The sequence below is a fragment of the Lepidothrix coronata genome, unplaced genomic scaffold, assembly GCF_001604755.1.
Source record: "Lepidothrix coronata isolate B3197 unplaced genomic scaffold, Lepidothrix_coronata-1.0 Scaffold284, whole genome shotgun sequence".
NCBI lineage: Eukaryota > Metazoa > Chordata > Aves > Passeriformes > Pipridae > Lepidothrix > Lepidothrix coronata.
Window position 1 is genome coordinate 413,816 of NW_016690464.1, and position 17,575 is coordinate 431,390.

Here is a 17,575-nt window from a genome sequence, read left to right on the forward strand (position 1 = left end):
CTTCCTGAATTTGCCAGCTCCTTTTTCTCCAGACATAGTTTGTGCTGACCAGGTAATCTTACACGGTCAGATAGGGACAGGACAAGGGGGAACGGATGTAAACTAGAAGAAAGATTTAGATTAGATATTGGGAAGAAAGTCTTTACTGTGAGTGTGGTGAGGCCCTTCTCTGTGCTTGCCCAGAGAAGCTGGGGCTGTCCTGTCCCTGGAAGTATCTAAGGCCAGGTTGGATGGGAGCTTGGAGCAACCTGGTCTTGTGGAAGGTGTCCCTGCCCATGGCAGGGGGTTGGACAAAATGGACTTTAAGGTCCCTTCCAACTCAACTACTGGAAAAGCCAGCAATCCACAGCTTGGACAGGTGCACTGTTTGCTGCCTGGATGGCCAGGCTCAGAGAGTGGTGGGGAATGGGTCTGGTGGTGTCCCCCAAGGATCACTGTTAGGGCCAGTCCTGTTTAATATCTTTATTGATGATCTGGATGAGGGGATTGAGTCTACCCTTAGTAAACTCGTGGATGACACCAAGTTGTGTGTGAATGTCGATCTGCTGGGCGATAGGAAGGCTCTGCAGAGGGATGTGGACAGGCTGGATTGATGAGCTGAAACCAGAGGTCTGAGGTTCAAGACCAGGCACTGGGTTTTACACTTTGGCCACAATAACCCCATGCAGGGCTGGGGGCAGAGTGGCTGGAAAGCTGCCCAGCAGTAAAGGGCCTGGGGGTGCTGATCCACAGCACCAGGTGTGCCCAGGTGGGCAAGGACGCCAATGGCATCCTGGATTGGATCAGGAAGTGTGGCCAGCAGGACCAGGAAAGTGATTCTTCCCCTGTACTTGGCACTGCTGAGGCACCTCGAGTGCTGTGTCCAGTTCTGGGCCTCTCAGTTCAGGAAGGACATCGAGGGGCTGGAGTGTGTCCAGGGAAGGGAACAGAGCTGGGAAAGGGTCTGGAGCACCAGAAGTGGCTGAGGGAGCTGTGGGAGCTCAGCCTGGAGAAAAGGAGGCTCAGGGGGGACCTTCTGGCTCTGCAACCCCTTGACAGAAGGGGGGAGCTGGAGGGGAGGTCAGGCTCTGCTCCCAGGGAACAAGGGACAGGAAGAGAAGACAGTCTGAAGCTGTGCCAGGGAAGGTTTAGGTTGAATGTTAGGAAGAATTTCTTCACGAATAATGATTACACATTGCAGTGGACTGCCTCGGCCTGTAGTGGACTCCCCACCCCTGGAGGCGTCCAAGGAACGACTGGACGTGGCACTCAGTGCTCTGGTTTCACTGACAAGGTGGTGATGGGTCAAAGGTTGGGGTCGAGAATCTCAGACGTCTTTTCCGACCTAAGCAATTCTTTGCTTCTGCGATTCCATGGTTGTGTTACAATCCCCTCGCGCTCCGCGCCTCCCACATTTTAACCCGAAGCCCCCCCGTTCTCGCCCCCCTCCCCTCGCACGCCCCTCACGAAATGGCGGCGCGGGCGGGCCCGGCAGGGGGCGCTGCGGGCGCGGCCATGGCGGCTGCGCGGGCGGGTCCTGAGGCGCCCGGCAGCCCCCGCGCCCGCCGCCGCCATGGCCTTCACGTTCGCCGCCTTCTGCTACATGTTGGCGCTGCTGCTCACGGCCGCGCTCATCTTCTTCGCCATCTGGCATGTGAGTGTGGGGGCCCGGGGATGCGCCCGGCCCGGGGACGGGTCCCGGAGAGCCCTCAGGGGGTCCCCGGAGAGCCGCGGAGGGAGCGGGGGAGTCGCATCCGGAGCCGCCCTCAGAGGGGGAATCGGCCTCTGTGCGGATAAAATGGGTTTTTATGCGGGCAGATAGTGAGTGAATGAGGGGGAATGGCTTCACATGGACAGAGGGCAGGGTTAGGCGGGATACTGGGAGAAAATTCCTTGTTGTGAGGGCAGTGAGACCCTGGCACGGGTTGCCCAGAGAAGCTGTGGCTGCCCCATCCCTGGCAGTGTCCAAGGCCAGTTTGGACGGGGCTTGGAGCAGCCTGGTCTAGTGGAAGGTGCTCATGGCAGAGGGGTTGGAACTAAATGATCTTTAAGGTCTCTTCCCACCCAAACCATTCCATGATTCCGTGATTTCTTTCTCGAGCCCGGCACAGGGAGAGCAGCCGAACAGGTCCCTGCCAGGGGAGGTGCTCTAGGGGAGGATGTGATGCTTGGCAGGCATTTGTTCTGTAGAAGTGGCTTTTTTACTTCACGCTGCATCTTTTTTTTTTTTTTAAATTTTTTTTTCTTATTTTTATGGCACGAAAAGCTCGAGTGTTCACATGCTTGGGTTTTTTTATGGATGCACCTTTTAGGCATATAAAGTCACCTGCTCTAGGTGACCCTGCCTTGCCAGGGGGGTTGGACTGGATGATCTCCTCCAAGCCCTAAAAATTCTGTGATTCTGTGATATATGTGGGCTCAGCATTTACTTAGGCAGCGAGGCAAAATATTTGGCAGCTTTTAAGCTTGCTGTTGCTTTTTCTGGATTAAGGAAGCCCATCTCTGGTTCCTGCTGGCCACCAAGATAGTCCTGTGTGAGGTTTGGGGTCTGGGGTTAAGAACTGATGAAGAGGATGTTGGAAATTCATTGCTGGTGGGGAGGTGAAAATGTGGAGAGTGGGCAGAGGTCTTTGAATACCTGAAGAATCTTCTGCTTTCCTGTTTATAAAACCCATTTCCCATGTGTTTTACCTGTGGGTTTATGATGTTAAAATGTCCCTGAACACAACGGCAGCAGTTCTGTGACAAAATGTCACTGTTCATGGATAAAATACACCGTTGCTCCTGGACTGAGCAATTACAACTGTTTCATTTTTTTACCCCCCTAGATTATAGCATTTGATGAACTGAAGACTGATTACAAGAACCCCATAGACCAGTGTAATACACTCAATCCTGTAAGTAGCACACTAGACTTTTTGTTTTGTTAAATAAATATATGTAAAGTGCTTATTTTTTTTTTGGTGTTATCTTGATGCAATCTGCCTAGGCAATAGAATTGCATCTGGGTTGACAAAACCTTGCTGTTGGTAGAAATTTTAGGGAAATTCTTTGTCTGATTCTTTACTTTCAAGTTGAATATTCTGACTGTTATTAATCTGTTGGTGATCTTGTCAGCTGTCATACTAACATTCTTTCAATCTGCTTTCCACATTTTCGGCACAAAGACAGTTGAAAAGGTCAAAAAGATTAAAAGAGTCAAAATTGCATTAAAGGTGTGTACTGCTCTTCAGTTTCGTGTTTTTTGACGCCACTCCCCTCTCATTTTGTTAGGAACATTTGTAATACTATTAAGCTGTTTTGTTTAGTCTGCCTGTCCATCTGCTCGTTCTTTGTTCCTTGGGGTTTATAACAACTTCATGGATTTCCATATTTTGTGCAAAAACAATTCTGCTTGCTTACCCAGCGGCGTGGGGAAAACTGTTACATGCCTTCAGGTGTCAGAAAGTAACTTCAGGCAGAAATAAATCGTGTTTCCCAAGCCAGATTTACTGAACTCTGGGGTTAGAGGAGAACAGTTGTTTGTTTTAAGCACTGACCAAGTCAATTCTGATCTTTTTTGGAGGATTTAGGTGGGTGGAAGGCGATAGGAATTATCTTCACTTGTCTATTTTGTGTTCCAGGATCAGGAGTGTGTCCCGGTGTCCTCTCTTGGATGCAACTCTGACACTCCTTGGCTTAGGAAAAGAATTTGAGGCAAACTATTTGCCTGCATCTCTTACAGGCCAGCAGCAGAGGGGAGGCTTGTTGAAGGACAGACAGTTTGATCCTGCAGGATTTTGTGCATTTCTCCTGGTTTTTACTCTGTGTGTGCCCAGGCCGGGGGAGGACGGAGGGGCAGCACAGCAGCGTGGCCTGGGCTGAAACTTTACTGTGGTTTAAGTAAATTATGCAAGTTGTAAATGAATTTACAGTAGCTGGAAGGGAAAAAAAAAAAAGGCATTTTAGATTTACAGCACACAAATTCAAGTGGTCTTACGGCGTGAGGAGAGTGGGGAGGAGCAGAGGTGCCAGGCAGAGGTTGCAGCTCGGAGAGGGGGTTTCCTGCTCGGAGAGCTGCGCATTTAACAGTTTCCCTTGCTTGGTCTGTTCCAGTCATTCCTGCTGCAGTGTGGGAGAGGCCAGTTCTCATTACATGGATGCATTATGGTCTTCCTGCAAACCTTTGTAGTGCTCAAATGCGCATGTTTAACCAAATCTTAACCCTGTGCATGGAGTGTCCTTTACGTGGCAGCTTTGTGACCTGGAAGTCTGAAATAACTTCATGTTTGCTGTTCCTGTGAGAGCAGATGAGCCCCTAAAAGTGGAGTTGGGATCCAGGCTCTTAAAGGGAATCTGGTAAATGATGCTGGGCAAACACACAGGAGGGTTGTTCTCCTGGACAAAGAATCAAAAAATCCTGGTAGGAATTGAGACACCTCAGTAGAAAGATTATCCCAAAATAGTATCTCCTTAGTACACTGCTGATTCCTTCTCTTCCCTGCTCCTGTTATAGTCATGTCTTTTCTCAGCAACCAGATTCACCCTCCCTCGTTTCTGTGATAAATATGGCAGAATGTGATGTAATTAATTTTCCCTTAGGACAGAAAGGGAGGATAAAGTGTGGGAGATTTGAAAAGAGGCAGGTATTCCAGTGTGGGAGTAGGGTTATAATAAACAAGAGAAAAGAAAAACAAATTTTGGGCTGCTGTAGGTAAATAAATACAGATTTTTCAGGCCTGGTGGATCTGTCTGAGCAGGCTGCCAAATGCATTGTGTATTGGACAGGGCAGTTGTTGTTCTGCTATAAATAATTGCCATGTGTAAATGGTAAGTATGCAAAGAAGGGTCTGGGTGAAGATATTTTCTTGGAAAATTTTGTGTATGACAGCTGAATTTTGGTGGTGTTGATGCAAGTTTCCTTTGTTATTCTTCATTTAGAGAGGCAGGAGGGTGTAGCAAAGGAGGTGGTGAGAATGTTTGTTGGTAGCTGTTAGATTTCTAGGAAGATATTTTTGGGGCTTTAAGAGAAGAATGAAAAAATTATAAACCACTGAAACTTCGATGTAATCGCCCTGTGCAATGTTAGTCACTGCCCAAAAAAAGGGGCAGAGTGTGGTGTGTGTGTGTGTGTGCACACAGATTAAATCTTTGGGTGGAAATGGAGTGTTTTTCCTGAGGAGAAGTTTTAGTGGGCCTGAGTTGAGGAGGAGAAGCTTTTACAGATCTGCTGCTTCTCCTGTGGAGTCAGGGTGGGACAGCTGGGGGGATTCAGCCTGGAGAAGAGAAGGGTCCAGAGAGACCTTAGAGCCCCTTCCAGAGCCTAAAGGGACTCCAAGAGAGCTGGAGAGGGACTTTGGACAAGTGATGGAGTGACAGGATAAGGGGGAATGGCTTCCCACTGCCAGAGGGCAGGGTGAGATGGGATATCGGGAAGAAATTGTTCCCTGTGAGGGTGGGGAGGCCCTGGCACAGGTTGCCCAGAGAAGCTGTGGCTGCCCCATCCCTGGAAGTGTCCAAGGCCAGGTTGGACAGGGCTTGGAGCAACCTGGGATAGTGGAAGGTGTCCCTGCCCGTGGCAGGGGCTGGAACTGGATGATCTTTAAGGTCCCTTCCAGCCAAACCACCCTGTTATTCCATGCATGATCCCTTCTGACCCGTGTGATAAGGCAGTAAACAGCACTTGGGGTGACCTGTCGAGACCTTTCCTCTCGTGGTGGGCGTCAGGTTCCGCAGCCCTTTGCATGTGTTTACTCTCCGTACCTCTCCATGTTGTTCCTATTAACAACACTAATACACCTGGCATTTCATGCTTCCCGTGGTTCCATGGTACCCTGATGATGAGCTCTGTGGGCTTCTGCTGGAAGCATGGTGCTGTGAGGCATGCACAGTGGGAACTGGGAGGGAAAACTGCCTAATTCCCCCCGAACTGCCCGTGTGGAGCCGACCCCTGTGTGTGACTGGTTTGGCTGGGTGAAGCTCTGCCTGGGGTGTTACATTTTGGCAGTAATTCGACTTTGAGAAGTTGTGGACGTGTGGATACCAAAGCAAAGCTGTGAACCAGGAGAACACAAACATCCTTCTGCCTATAAGCCGTTCTAAGGAGCATGTTTCCTGCTGATATTTCGCTGTTGCATGAGCAGAAATATCGCGGTGATCTTTTCTGAGGGTCACGTGTAAAGCGTGGAATCTGTCACTTTATTAGAAGCAATGAAAAAAATATCGATCTGAGCATCTGATTTTATAAATTTTTCTACTTGGTCCATGAATATCATGTGAAAACAGCAAGGCAGCACTGCTGGCTGCTGCTTTCACGTTCCACAGTCTTGTTCTTGGTAGTGTTGGTTTTAAATATGATTTTTAAGCAAACACTCACCTCCAAAGCAGCTGAAACGCCACACGTTTTGCTCTGTGTGATCGAAACTTCTAACTCATCTTTTTCTTTTCCAGCTTGTACTTCCAGAGTACCTCATCCATGCATTCTTCTGTGTCATGTTTCTCTGTGCAGCAGAGTGGCTCACACTGGGTCTCAATATGCCCTTGTTGGCCTATCATATTTGGAGGTAATTTTGGTGTGGCTGTGCTCAGTGAATTGTTCTTGTTCTCCCGTTGCCGTGTCCTGTCCCGTGTTCTGTGTCTTGGGAAGACAAAGACGCTTTTTTGACACGACACCATGAAAGTTTGTGGCTGCACAATGAGAACCATCACTTGGCTTCCTTGGGTGTTTTAATTTTTTATTCTCTTGTGCTGTGCGAGGGTTGTGTTGTGTGTCCTGGTATTCCTTGGTGGGTGGGGGGCGGGATCCAATGTTTCCCGTGGCCCTCATCCCACACCTCCCTGTGCCCCCGTTCCAGGTACATGAGCAGACCCGTGATGAGCGGCCCGGGGCTCTACGACCCTACGACCATCATGAATGCAGATATTTTAGCCTATTGCCAGAAAGAAGGATGGTGCAAATTAGCATTCTACCTTCTATCCTTTTTTTACTACCTATATGGGTAAGTTTTTCCCCTCAGTCTGAAGTTTTGGCTCAGTGCACCAGAGAAATATTGTACACAGGGATATATTCCTTCCAGTGCCTGAATGGAGCCTCCAGGAGAGCTGGAGAGGGACTTTGGACATGGGCATGGAGTGATAAGACCTGGGAAATGGCTTCACACTGACAGAGAGCAGGGTTAGATGGGATATTGGGAAGGAACTGTTGGCTGTGAGGGTGGTGAGGCCCTGGCACAGGTTGCCCAGAGAAGCTGTGGCTGCTCCATCCCTGGAACTGTCCCAAGGCCAGGCTGGACAGGGCTTGGAGCAACCTGGGATAGTGGAAGGTGTCCCTGCCCATGTTGGGGCATAGAACTGGATGACCTTCAAGGTCCCTTCCAACCCAAACTGTTCTGTGACTGTGATAAGGTGTTCATACAATGCCAACTTTCCTGAAAAAGAATCCACAATCACCATTAATTCTGTTTCAAACACGAGTCTTAATTTGGTCGGAATTACTGTTTTGAGTCTGTATTCCATGGAGCTGGAAAGCTCCAAGCTTTTCTTTTAAGCATAATATAATAAACCCTCAGAGCATTTCCATTAAGAAGCTGAAACATGAATATTTTTAAAGTATTTGATGTAAATGTGAATTTTGTTGAAGTAGGAGAGTCATCATGTCAAATCTTCAGTCACAATCCATGTATCTCACATGAACTTGTTCCTTAGAATGTACGTTAAATGTGTAACACTGATCAGAGTGATGCATGTTCATATTTTTATTTTCTTTTGCAGCATGATTTATGTCCTGGTGAGCTCTTAAGAAGACACTCAGCAAGCTTTGTTCCAGTTAAGTGCATGCAAAAGCCACAAAAAACCATGGATTCTTTACAACAAGAACCTCTGACCAAGAATTAAATCCGGAACCCGACGACCGCAATTGCATTAGAAAACAATGACTCCCCTGTTTTTAAAATGTTTCCACATTTTACACTTGTGGAAAGACTGTTTTCTTATATTTTCCTGGGACGCCGAAATTAAAGAATTACGTGTAAATTAATATAAAGGTGACTGGGGTTTGGAAAGTTTTGACTTTGCACTGCATAAGGAACAGCCATAACCTTCGAGTAGCTGTTGGTTACTACTTGCCTTAGGACAACTAGGGATTTGCTTTAGGCTGGGCTTTGTAGTGGCTCACTTGGACTTGTGTATCCCACTCTTAACTCTAAATCAGCCGTAGCTCCGAGTGCTTGGGAAGGACTGGAATGCTGTGTTTTGCCCGTAGGTGACGTTGGTCTTAGGATATGAATTCATGGACACAGTTGCAAAAGTAGTTCTATTTTGGTTTGGTTTTTTTTTTTTTTGTCTGGTTAGTCTTTCCCTTTTTGTGCATGGTCCAGGTCCTTCTGTATCTCTTCCAAACATTAGCCCTGCTTTAATCTCGAGCCTGTGTCACTGTGGTAGGAGAAGCTGAATTGTCCATGGAGGAATGAATTTAAATAATTTTTTTTTTTTAAATGTCTGTGCTGTCTGATTAACAAATGGATAAACCTCCAACATTTACCAAGTCCAGTAATGAAAACACTCTTGGGTTTAAGAGTAATAAATACTCCAGACTTTCTCAAAGCAGAAAGTGAGATTGTGAAACTGCCCCACTGTTCCTTAGTGCAATAAATGACAATAAAAAACAAATCTCAAATTCAGCAACACCTCCTTTCATCTGGTGCCTTGTTTTGTTTCTAAATTCGGCAGATCCTCGCTGTGTCCATCGCTCAGATTTACATGGATAATTGCATTCCCTCTAAAAATAGAACATGGAACCAAATTATGTCTGGAAAAGGGAAGCTCTCATTTCCTGCCTTTTTTTCATGAAGTTTAAATAGTAGATGGGGCAGGGGAAGATGTTTCACATAAATATTGTAAATTGTGACTGCAAACAGCTGCTTAGTTTACGAGTAATAATTAGGAGTCTTTCTCATTTACCTGTGCTGGAGAACAATGCAGAGTTTCCCAGTTCTAGTAAAACTTTTTCTTTTGTATAAACGGTGTATTTGTTCACTTTGGGTTTCTGGGGTGTCAGAGGCAACAAAAGCTGTACCAGTGTTTGCACTGGGGTCCACCAGAAATCCAGGCACTCCAGTACTGGTGTGTTGGGCAGTGGCAACAGCTGAGGAAGAACAGTATGAGACAGGGCAGGTGTTGAACATCTCTGCCTGAGGAGTGAGTGTGTTTGGAAATTTGTGTGTTACAGGTGTCCTGGGAGAGCTTTGGCATCTTAAACAGCCCTGAAGGGCTTCTCTGCCATCGGTTCAGTTGCTTTCTGAGCACTTTTATAACCTGGTATGGAAGATCCCAGAACCTCAGAATGGTTTGGGTTGGAAGGGACCTTAAAGACCATCCAGTTCCAACTTTCCACTATCCCAGATTGCTCCAAGCCCTGTCCAACCTGGCCTTGAACACTTCCAGGGATGGGGCAGCCACAGCTTCTCTGGGCAATCCCAAGAAAGTGAGTTCTGCAGTGGAATTAATTACTGTTAAACGTACTTGTTCAGCAGTTCTGCCAGATTTCATTTGGTGCCCCTAAACTCCTATTTCCATGTTATTTATGCTGTTATTTATGAGTGATCTGTCAGAGCAGAGAATTCTGCTTGATCTCTTCCTGGTTGGAATTCCTTCCGTAGCTTTGGGTCTGTCCTTTCTCCTCCACAAATTTTCCCTTTTCCAGGCTATTACCACACCAAGTTGGGGTGCCCAGGGGATGCAGAGTGGCAGTTTCCTCCTCTCTGCTCTGAATTCTTCTCTTTTTATAATGTACTGGGACTAAGAGAACTCAGGCTGTGGTAACTTCAAATCCTCTTCCTGAAGGGAGAAGAATAGTCCTGAGAGCTATTAAAATACATAATACGTACATAGAATTGCTTTTCTGATTGTCATTAGTTTTGGAGTTCCAGGAGGCAAAAGATTATGGAGAGAGTAAAGAACATTTCTCTCCCTGTCAGCAAGTTTCCTGCTGAGTCATACGACAAATACTTAATATCTGAAACCCCTCAGCTGCAAGGATTAAACACCGGGGCACATTTGGAGCAGAGTATTTTCTCTAAGTGGAAACTGGAGGAGTTCCTGTGTCTGCTGTAGGGGTGGAGAAGGGAATGGCAGTAAAAACTAATCAATCTGTAGAAATCACCTTTAAACCTGCGCTCAGGTGTCTGGTTTTAAACATGTTAAAGGGAGAAATTTAAATTCAAGTCAGTTTTCCTTCAACTCAAAGCCACCAGAGCTGTGGTGGAGTCTCGTGTCACAACTTCTGACTTGGGAAGGTCCTGAAAAAATCAAAGTTTTATCAAAACCTGCCTGTTCATCTTCCCTTCATGAGTGGATATAGTGGAACAGGAGGGATGGGGACTGTTAGAGGAGTGTTCCTGTGGGATCCTCTCCGGCTCACAGCTGATTGTTTGTTTACTTTCTCTGCTGTCAGCAGGCAGAAGGGCTGTGCCAGAGCCTCACCCACGCAGCTACAGCAGTGTCTCTTCCCGGCAGCCACCTAAAAACCCACCTGTTTGGCTTGTTACAGATCTGTGGTGCAACACCTCCTACTTGTGGAACGAGGGGACCCATTCCTAAATATTCCTGAACACAGGGAGCGGAAATGTGACGTTTTAGAACGAGTTCTTACAGCTCATAAGGGGTGAGCCCTCCAGCCTGACTTTGCTGAGGGTGTTTGTAAACAGCTCCAGTGTTGTAATTTTTATCCAGCTCCCAACATGTCATCCCAACATGAATCCAGATTATTATATGGAAAGCCAGGCGTGCAGGCCACCAGAACAGCAGTGAGCACAACCACACTTGCAGATGTATTTTTAAGGCAGTGAGTATTAAAGTCACCAAGGAGGGGGAGATGCTGCACATCCTGCAGGATCTCCATCCCCACCCCGAAGTTTCACAGCCGGATTTGGGAGGGAGCAGCTGTGTCCCCCAGGCAGGAGCAGTGAGGAAGTCAAGGTCAGGGGAGAGGTGTCTCATCCACGTGAGTTCCACAGGCACCGAGATGCCCAGGGCAGTGCCAGCTACCGCGATGCCGATCTCGGCACCGTGTCCGTCGTTGCCAGGTGTGCAGCCAGGTTCTCCCGGAAATCATGGAGGAAGTTGTACTGCTGGAAAAGCACAACCAGGTCTGCAGTGAGTGCTCTGCGCTGTCAGAAAGAGGCACCACCCCTCTTAAAAATCTGTTTGATACCCCAGGAGGAAAACTGCACCCTCTAGTCTGGTTTGTTCTTCTTGTGCTTGATCCAACCCTCTGGAGTTTTTCACTGTCAGACACAGATTACATGGATCTTGGCTTGGATCCCGTCAAGGGCAATGTGAGCCCAAGGTAATGCAAAACACGGTCCTCATAGGTGGGAGCTCAGTGTCAGAATTCAAAGCTGCTTTATTTTGCATCATGGAATGATTTAGGTTGGAAAAGCCCTCCAAGATCATCAAGTCCAGCTGTTCCCTCAGCACTGCCAAGGCCACCACTGACCCATGTCCCCAAGTGCCACATCCACATGGCTTTTAAATCCCTCCAGGGATGGGGACTCCACCACTGACTTGGGCAGCTGTGCCAGGGCTGGACAACCCTTTCCATGAGGAAATTTTCCTTAATATCCAACCTAAACCTCCCCTAGCACAACCTGAGGCCATTTCCTTTTGTCCTGTCGCTGGTTCCCTGGGAGAAGCTGTTCAGCAGCTTCAGCAGGGAACAGCTCAACCCCCAGGGAGCAGCTGTGGAGCATGTTGGAAAGACAGAGGGATCCCTTTGGGAATGGCAGGAGGGGCCTGGCCGAGCTGTCCCTCCTGTTTGGACACGTGTGTCACCTGCTGCAGCCCCGTTACCTTGATGGTCTGTATGGCCCCGGATCCCCTCAGGTTCCTGAGGCTCTCTATCACCTGCTGAGGTGCCAGTGTGTCCGAGAGCTGGAGCAGGAGACAGGCAGCCACTGCAAGGGAAAGGTGTGTGCACATGGATGCACAGCCACAGGCTTGTCCCAGGAAAACCACCCCAGCAAAACTCCCGTCGGGGTCACACATCTGTTGGGTTTTTTTCCTGAATCCTATTTCTGGGCACTGGCCCATCTGCTGCTGCTCCTGCCCAAGCCTGCAGGCTTTGGAAACACTGTTTTACCCCGCCTTCCTAGCAGCACTTGGGATGCAATTCCTAGGCTTTTCAAGAATGAGTGCCAGTACACCCAGTTAAGTCCCCTTTGTGTCTCCTGGCAGTATCACCACCCCTTCCTTCTGGGTCACACATGGGAACTAATGCTCTGGAACACTGGGGGGAAGGAGGATGCAGAGGAACAAGTCCATCCCCTTTATAGTAAGACAAGTTCTTACCGAGACAGGAGCGCCCAAGGCCACCGTAACAGCTGGGAGAGAAGGAAACATCTGGTTGTAAGAAGCTGTGGGAAACTGCAACACCCAGAGACCCCCCAGTGCATAAATATATGGACACAATTCTCACCTCAATATCATAAAGAGCACCAGTGGCACAAGGGAGTCAACAACAATTTCTGTGTATTTTATATATTCTATTTCTATACCTACAGGGATATCTCCCATTTGTTCTTCAGATCTTCCTTAAGTGTCTTTAAAACTTCAGTTTTAAAGTTCCCTTTCATTCCTGGTAATAGTCCCAAAGGCATGGGAGGACAGAAAATGGCACGAGGGTGGACACCCTGAATTTTCTTTAGATCCTACTCCAGATTAAGGTTTTGAGGATACCTGTGAGGACAGCAGGGTTCTGCACCAGCAGGAAAACCAAGGAGTCGGTGGATGTCTGTGCTGGGTCATTCAGGGAACAGGGAAAGCTCTTCCCCCCTGAGCTCAGCTACAGGTGTCTAAATAAATTACTTTAAACCAGTTTCATGTGATTTAAGAGGGAATTTTGCACTGCTGGAACGCACTGAGTTCCTAATAAACAGCCCAGGGCCCTGTTATAGAATCATAGACTGGTCTGGGTTGGAAGGGACCTTAAAGACCATTCCAACCCCCTACCATGGGCAGGGACACCTTCCACTGGACCAGGTTGCTCCAAGCCCCGTCCAACCTGGCCTTGAACACTTCCAGGGATGGGGCATCCACAACCTCTGACAAGAGCTGGTTTAGCTCACATCTCCTGCTGCACACCTGCTATCCAGGTAGGCTGGGAGCAAGGAGCCCTTCAACACACTCTGCTGGACAGAGCAAGGGGAAATGGGACACTCTAATCTTACAAAGGACGAGTTCTCTCCAAAAAGGCGGAGAAGGAGGAACAAGCAGCTTTTCACAGCTTGAACTAACCCAAAAGACTGCAATTACCATTTCAAACCATTGTTTCACCTGCTTATACATCTAACCAGGACCTACTGTATCATTGTTTTCCGGTTATTTTCCAGGCAGCTTCTGAGCTCTTCCAGGATTTCGCAGCACGTGGCAATGTCAGGAGCGTTCCCATCGGGAATGGGATGGTGGTGCACACACATCCCGTGCTGTTGGTAGGTGTCTATCAGGTTTGGCACTCGGTATTTTAAGAGCTCTCCTCTGGTACAAAGCACAAATATGTCCTGGATCCCACAGTTCTTCAGTTCTCCTGCCAATGGATTAATACACTTGCAAATAAACAAAAGCCTATCAAGCTCAGGGATACACAGATAAGCTGCTTGGTTCTGAGTCTCTTGTTTAATCTCTGAGGTTAAGACAACAGGAGTGAGAAATTTTGCTTTGAGCAGCATTTCCTTCCACTGAGTCTCCCCCACGTTTGCCTTTAGACGATCCAGGTGAGGAGTTTTCTCAGTTCAGAGGAGTCCTGAGAGAAGCCTCACTAGGAAGCACATCAGCACTGAGGGGAGCATGTTGACTATTAAAGCATCTTTCTGTCCCATCTCCAGCTTAAAATCACTGAGTCCCAGAATGGTTTGGCTTGGAAGGGACCTGAAAGCCCATCTCATTCTACCCCCCTGCCATGGGCAGGGACACCTTCCACTATCCCAAGTGGCTCCAAGCCCCATCCAACCTGGCCTGGAACACTTCCAGGGATCCAGGGGCAGCCACAGTTTCTCTGGGCAAACCTGTGCCAGGGCCTCACCCAGGATTTTCTTCCCAAGCTTCACTTGTCCAAACACTGTGGGGTTTGTGCTATCAGTCTCTGCCCTTCTAGTGCTCACAGGTGAATACTCAGCACAAATCTTTAAATAATCCCATCTTTCTATCCCAACCTCACTTTCCTCTGGGAAGGGGATGTTACAAGTTTGTAATTCATCTTGACCCCAGCTGCTTTAAAGATGCCTCATGGTTCCTGTGAAGGACACACAGATGTCTGTGTAGCTCCAGCCTGGAAATACCCCAACTATTTATCCCGTATTTGTAGGGAAGCCACAGGGGAAGTGGCACTGGCACATCTAAAAGTGATCTGTGACTGTGCCAAGATATTTGCTGCAGCTGCACCTTTTTCTTGCCCTTTACACGAGCGAGAGGCACTTTACACACTGGCCAGAAGACTCACCTACATCCTTCTGAAGGTTCCTCCTGACATCCTTAAACCTGCAACCTGAAACAAATCATGGACAAAAATTCCCACTCCAGGTAAGTGACATTTATGGAATGGCTGCTGCAGCTGAAGAGCAGAGCACAGGCAACCTCCCCCCAAAACCAGAGCGAGCAACCAAGCCACACCCCAAGCAAAACACAAGTTCTTTTTTTTTTTTTGCAAGTAGATCCCTGGCACAGGAGGCAGTTCAAGCACCATTATCTGCTTAATGCTCTAATGTAATAGGATTAAAAGAAGAAATCTGCCCAAGGTTTTAAGCTGCTTTGGGTTTTCCAGATAAAAAGTTTTGGAAATTTTGAATCGGGGTAAAGCATAAAAAGACACACACACACACAAAAAAACAACAAACAAAAAAACCAAGAAATAAAAGGGGTGGATAAAGATCAGTTATCCACTGATAACTGAGTTAAGAGTTGAGTGGTCTGGTGACCACAGGAGATTCACCATGGCTGCAGTTTTGGTAGTTAAAAATACAGTGGAAGCTTGTATGTTTATTCTGTACATTAAAAACATGTGATCTTACATTAAGATATTCTATGGATTTGCTTTGTTGTTTCCAAAACAATTATTCCAGTGGTAGATTACAAAATAAGCCACAGAGAATTTTGGGGTACAAGGTATTACCCCTCTTCAGCTTTCAAACATGCAAACTTCAGCGAATGCTTCTTACCTGGAAGGGAGCATAATCCCAGGAACTTGGAAGAGTAGAGAGGAGACAAAGACAACCTATCAGAAAATTAAAAATAAACATAAATCAGAAGGTGAGAGTTTGATTATTTAAATTTATAAGCATCTTGAGGGCAGGTGTCAGGTCAGGTCTGAGGACCAGACCCTTTGAGTGGTGCCTGGTGACAGGACAGGGGACAACAGGCACAAACTGAATCATGGGAGGCTCCATCTGATTATGAGGAAAAACTTTCTGGAGGGCGACAAAATCACAGAACCCCAGAATGGTCTGGGTTGGAAGGGTGTGGTGGTGCAATCCCCCCTCCTCACCCCTGACTATGATCTGAGTAGTGCTCGTTAGGCCTCGGCCTTGACAAGGCTCAGGCTGAGCCGCTTGGAGCTCGCCAGAAATCCTGTCTGTTCCCAGAGTTGTGTTGTGTGACCAGTCCCTTGCTTTTCTAATGAACGTCCCTGGAAACTTTTTGCCTGAATAACACTTTCAAAGTGTAAGAATGCAAAGTGTGGCTGAGGTGACAGGTTATCACGACTGAAGCCCACTCTCTTTTGACCCTACAAACGGTGTCCCAAAATGAGACCCGCTCAGCTCTCCTGGGCTGTGGCAACCAGAGACACCCCCCTGAGCTGGGACACCTCTCAGAGGTGGCAACTTCCATGTTTGCTATTTCCTGGGGGATCCTGACTGACAAACCCTGGGCTGACATCTCACTCCTCCGTCCTTCTCCCGTTGGGGAGAATGCAAAAACATTCCAAGTGAGTATTTCACAGAACTCCAGGGGAATTTTTCACGGGTACCTTGTGCAGACCCTTTGTGTCTGTGTGCATTTGCTGTATAAATGTGCCAGGGACACTGCTTTCTTAAATTCTTAAATACTTTAGGTTTATAAGTAAGTGACTGTCATAGTATAGTAAATCAGATATAGATCCAAGTTAAATTGTTAATAGGTTAAGAGTTAAGTTATAAGTTAAGTGCTGTTAGATTAAGTTAAGTCATAAGTTAAGTGTTAAGTTAATGGTATTAAGTGTTAAGTTAAGCTATAAGTTATAAGTGTTGTCAGGCCTTTGGGCTGTGTTGGGCTGTATTCCTTTTTGTCCTTATACCTTCTGTCCTTTTGCCTCACTTACCTACCCCTCCACAACCACAGCCTCCACAGACATGGAGTCTCTGGGCTGGTACTGAGAGTGATTTTAGATTTTTGTGTGCTTTTTCTCAGTGTATTTTAACTGTTTAGTAAGTAGTAGAGTGACCCTTGCCACGAACTCTGTTGTGCCACTGCCTTTATATTAAACCTGCTTTCACTAATACCTTTGCTGGTGATTTTTTGAGCGGCCTTAAAACGCTCATTTCATGGCAAAGGGATTAAAACTCATCCCATGCCATGGGCAGGGACACCTTCCACTAGCCCAGGTTGCTCCAAGCACCGTCCAACCTGGTCTTGGACACTTCCAGGGATCCGGGGGCAGCCACAGCTTCTCTGGGAAACCTGTGCCAGGGCCTCACTGCCTTCACAGGGAAGAACAGAGCCCTGGAACTGCCCAAGGAAGATCTGGAGTCTCCATCCCTGGAGATATCAAAAACCCACCTGGATGTGATCCTGCTCTGGGTGAACCTGCCTGAACAGGGGGATCCCACTGGGCGGGTTCCAGAGGCCCCTTCCAACGCCAGCCACTTCCACTGACAGTTCCCCGGCACCGCTTTAATCCGTTTTCAGGGACATCGCCATCCACCCACAACCCTGGCAGGTGACCAGAGCTCCTCTTTGTCAGAAGAGGGATTTAATGCAATTTCCTGAGGGAAGGGACCCCCGCGGGCGGCGCCTCACCAGGAGATGTGGAGCGGGCTCGGGTCCTCCTCGCCGGCCTCGTCGTCTGAGGAGGCGAAGCCGTCGTCGGGCGCCGCGCTGGGCTGCGGGGAGAGCGAGGGGCTCACTTGGGGACCAGGACCCTCGGCTGTGCCCCGGCCCCGGCCCCGGCCCCGGCCCCGGCCCCGGCCCCGGCCCCGATCCCGATCCCGATCCCGATCCCGATCCCGATCCCGATCCCGATCCCGATCCCTCACCGGGTTCACCATGGCGCCGCCACCCGTTCGAACTGGCCCCGCCCACCTCCGCATCGCCCAATGGTAAGCTGCGGCTCACAGGGTGCGTGGAGAGCCAAGTGGGCCTCCCTCGGGGCTGCATGAGAGGAGCGCTCTGATTGGTGAGCGGGGGAGAGGGGCGGGCTTTAAGAGACAAACAGCGCAGCCTGTTGTGGCAATCTCTGCGCTGATTGGCTGAGGCCACTTGGCGGGAAGGGGCGGTCTCGCGCCCCGGGGGGCGGGGCTTCGTGAGGGCCCTGAGGGAGCGCGCGGGTGCGTCTCGCTGGCGTCGTTCCATTTTAATCCCTGTTGGATGCGTT

The 17,575-nt window shown here is 48.4% G+C and overlaps 2 protein-coding genes across 4 annotated transcripts; one reads left to right on the forward strand and one right to left on the reverse strand.

The window, feature by feature from the left end:
• Window positions 1-1,491: 1,491 nt before the first annotated feature.
• CNIH1 (cornichon family AMPA receptor auxiliary protein 1) lies at window positions 1,492-8,642 on the forward strand. Its single transcript, XM_017836781.1, has 5 exons — window positions 1,492-1,633; window positions 2,808-2,876; window positions 6,409-6,521; window positions 6,813-6,956; window positions 7,729-8,642. Exons 1-5 carry the CDS (start codon window positions 1,553-1,555, stop codon window positions 7,754-7,756), a joined length of 435 nt encoding a protein of 144 aa, XP_017692270.1. The 5' UTR covers window positions 1,492-1,552; the 3' UTR covers window positions 7,757-8,642.
• A 265-nt stretch (window positions 8,643-8,907) lies between these two features.
• Window positions 8,908-17,327, reverse strand: CDKN3 (cyclin dependent kinase inhibitor 3). Of its 3 annotated transcripts, none has more exons than XM_017836780.1 (8): window positions 17,238-17,327; window positions 17,002-17,084; window positions 15,165-15,220; window positions 14,450-14,494; window positions 13,315-13,537; window positions 12,304-12,335; window positions 11,806-11,909; window positions 8,908-11,084 (listed from the first exon to the last, which is right to left on the reverse strand). In XM_017836780.1, exons 1-8 carry the CDS (start codon window positions 17,289-17,291, stop codon window positions 10,998-11,000), a joined length of 684 nt encoding a protein of 227 aa, XP_017692269.1. In that variant the 5' UTR covers window positions 17,292-17,327; the 3' UTR covers window positions 8,908-10,997. The 3 variants fall into 3 exon arrangements, with proteins under 3 accessions (XP_017692269.1, XP_017692267.1, XP_017692268.1); XM_017836778.1 differs by having other exon boundaries at window positions 17,002-17,150; window positions 17,223-17,284; XM_017836779.1 differs by having other exon boundaries at window positions 17,002-17,144; window positions 17,217-17,277.
• Between the last annotated feature and the right edge of the window lie 248 nt (window positions 17,328-17,575).

What these genes read in the sequence shown, in the direction of transcription:
- CNIH1 (XM_017836781.1), top strand. Translation starts at nt 1,553, where the DNA reads ATGGCCTTCACGTTCGCCGCCTTCTGCTACATGTTGGCGCTGCTGCTC. An exon ending in TTGGCCTATCATATTTGGAG is followed by an intron (nt 6,522 to 6,812) that starts GTAATTTTGGTG and finishes CCCCCGTTCCAG; the next exon opens with GTACATGAGCAGACCCGTGA. An exon ending in TTTTTTTACTACCTATATGG is followed by an intron (nt 6,957 to 7,728) that starts GTAAGTTTTTCC and finishes TTTCTTTTGCAG; the next exon opens with CATGATTTATGTCCTGGTGA.
- CDKN3 (XM_017836778.1), bottom strand. Translation starts at nt 17,249, where the DNA reads ATGGTGAACCCGGTGAGGGATCGGGAT. An exon ending in AACCGGAAAACAATGATACA is followed by an intron (nt 12,336 to 13,314) that starts GTAGGTCCTGGT and finishes CTTCTCTCCCAG; the next exon opens with CTGTTACGGTGGCCTTGGGC. An exon ending in CCTTGGGCGCTCCTGTCTCG is followed by an intron (nt 11,910 to 12,303) that starts GTAAGAACTTGT and finishes TTTCCCTTGCAG; the next exon opens with TGGCTGCCTGTCTCCTGCTC.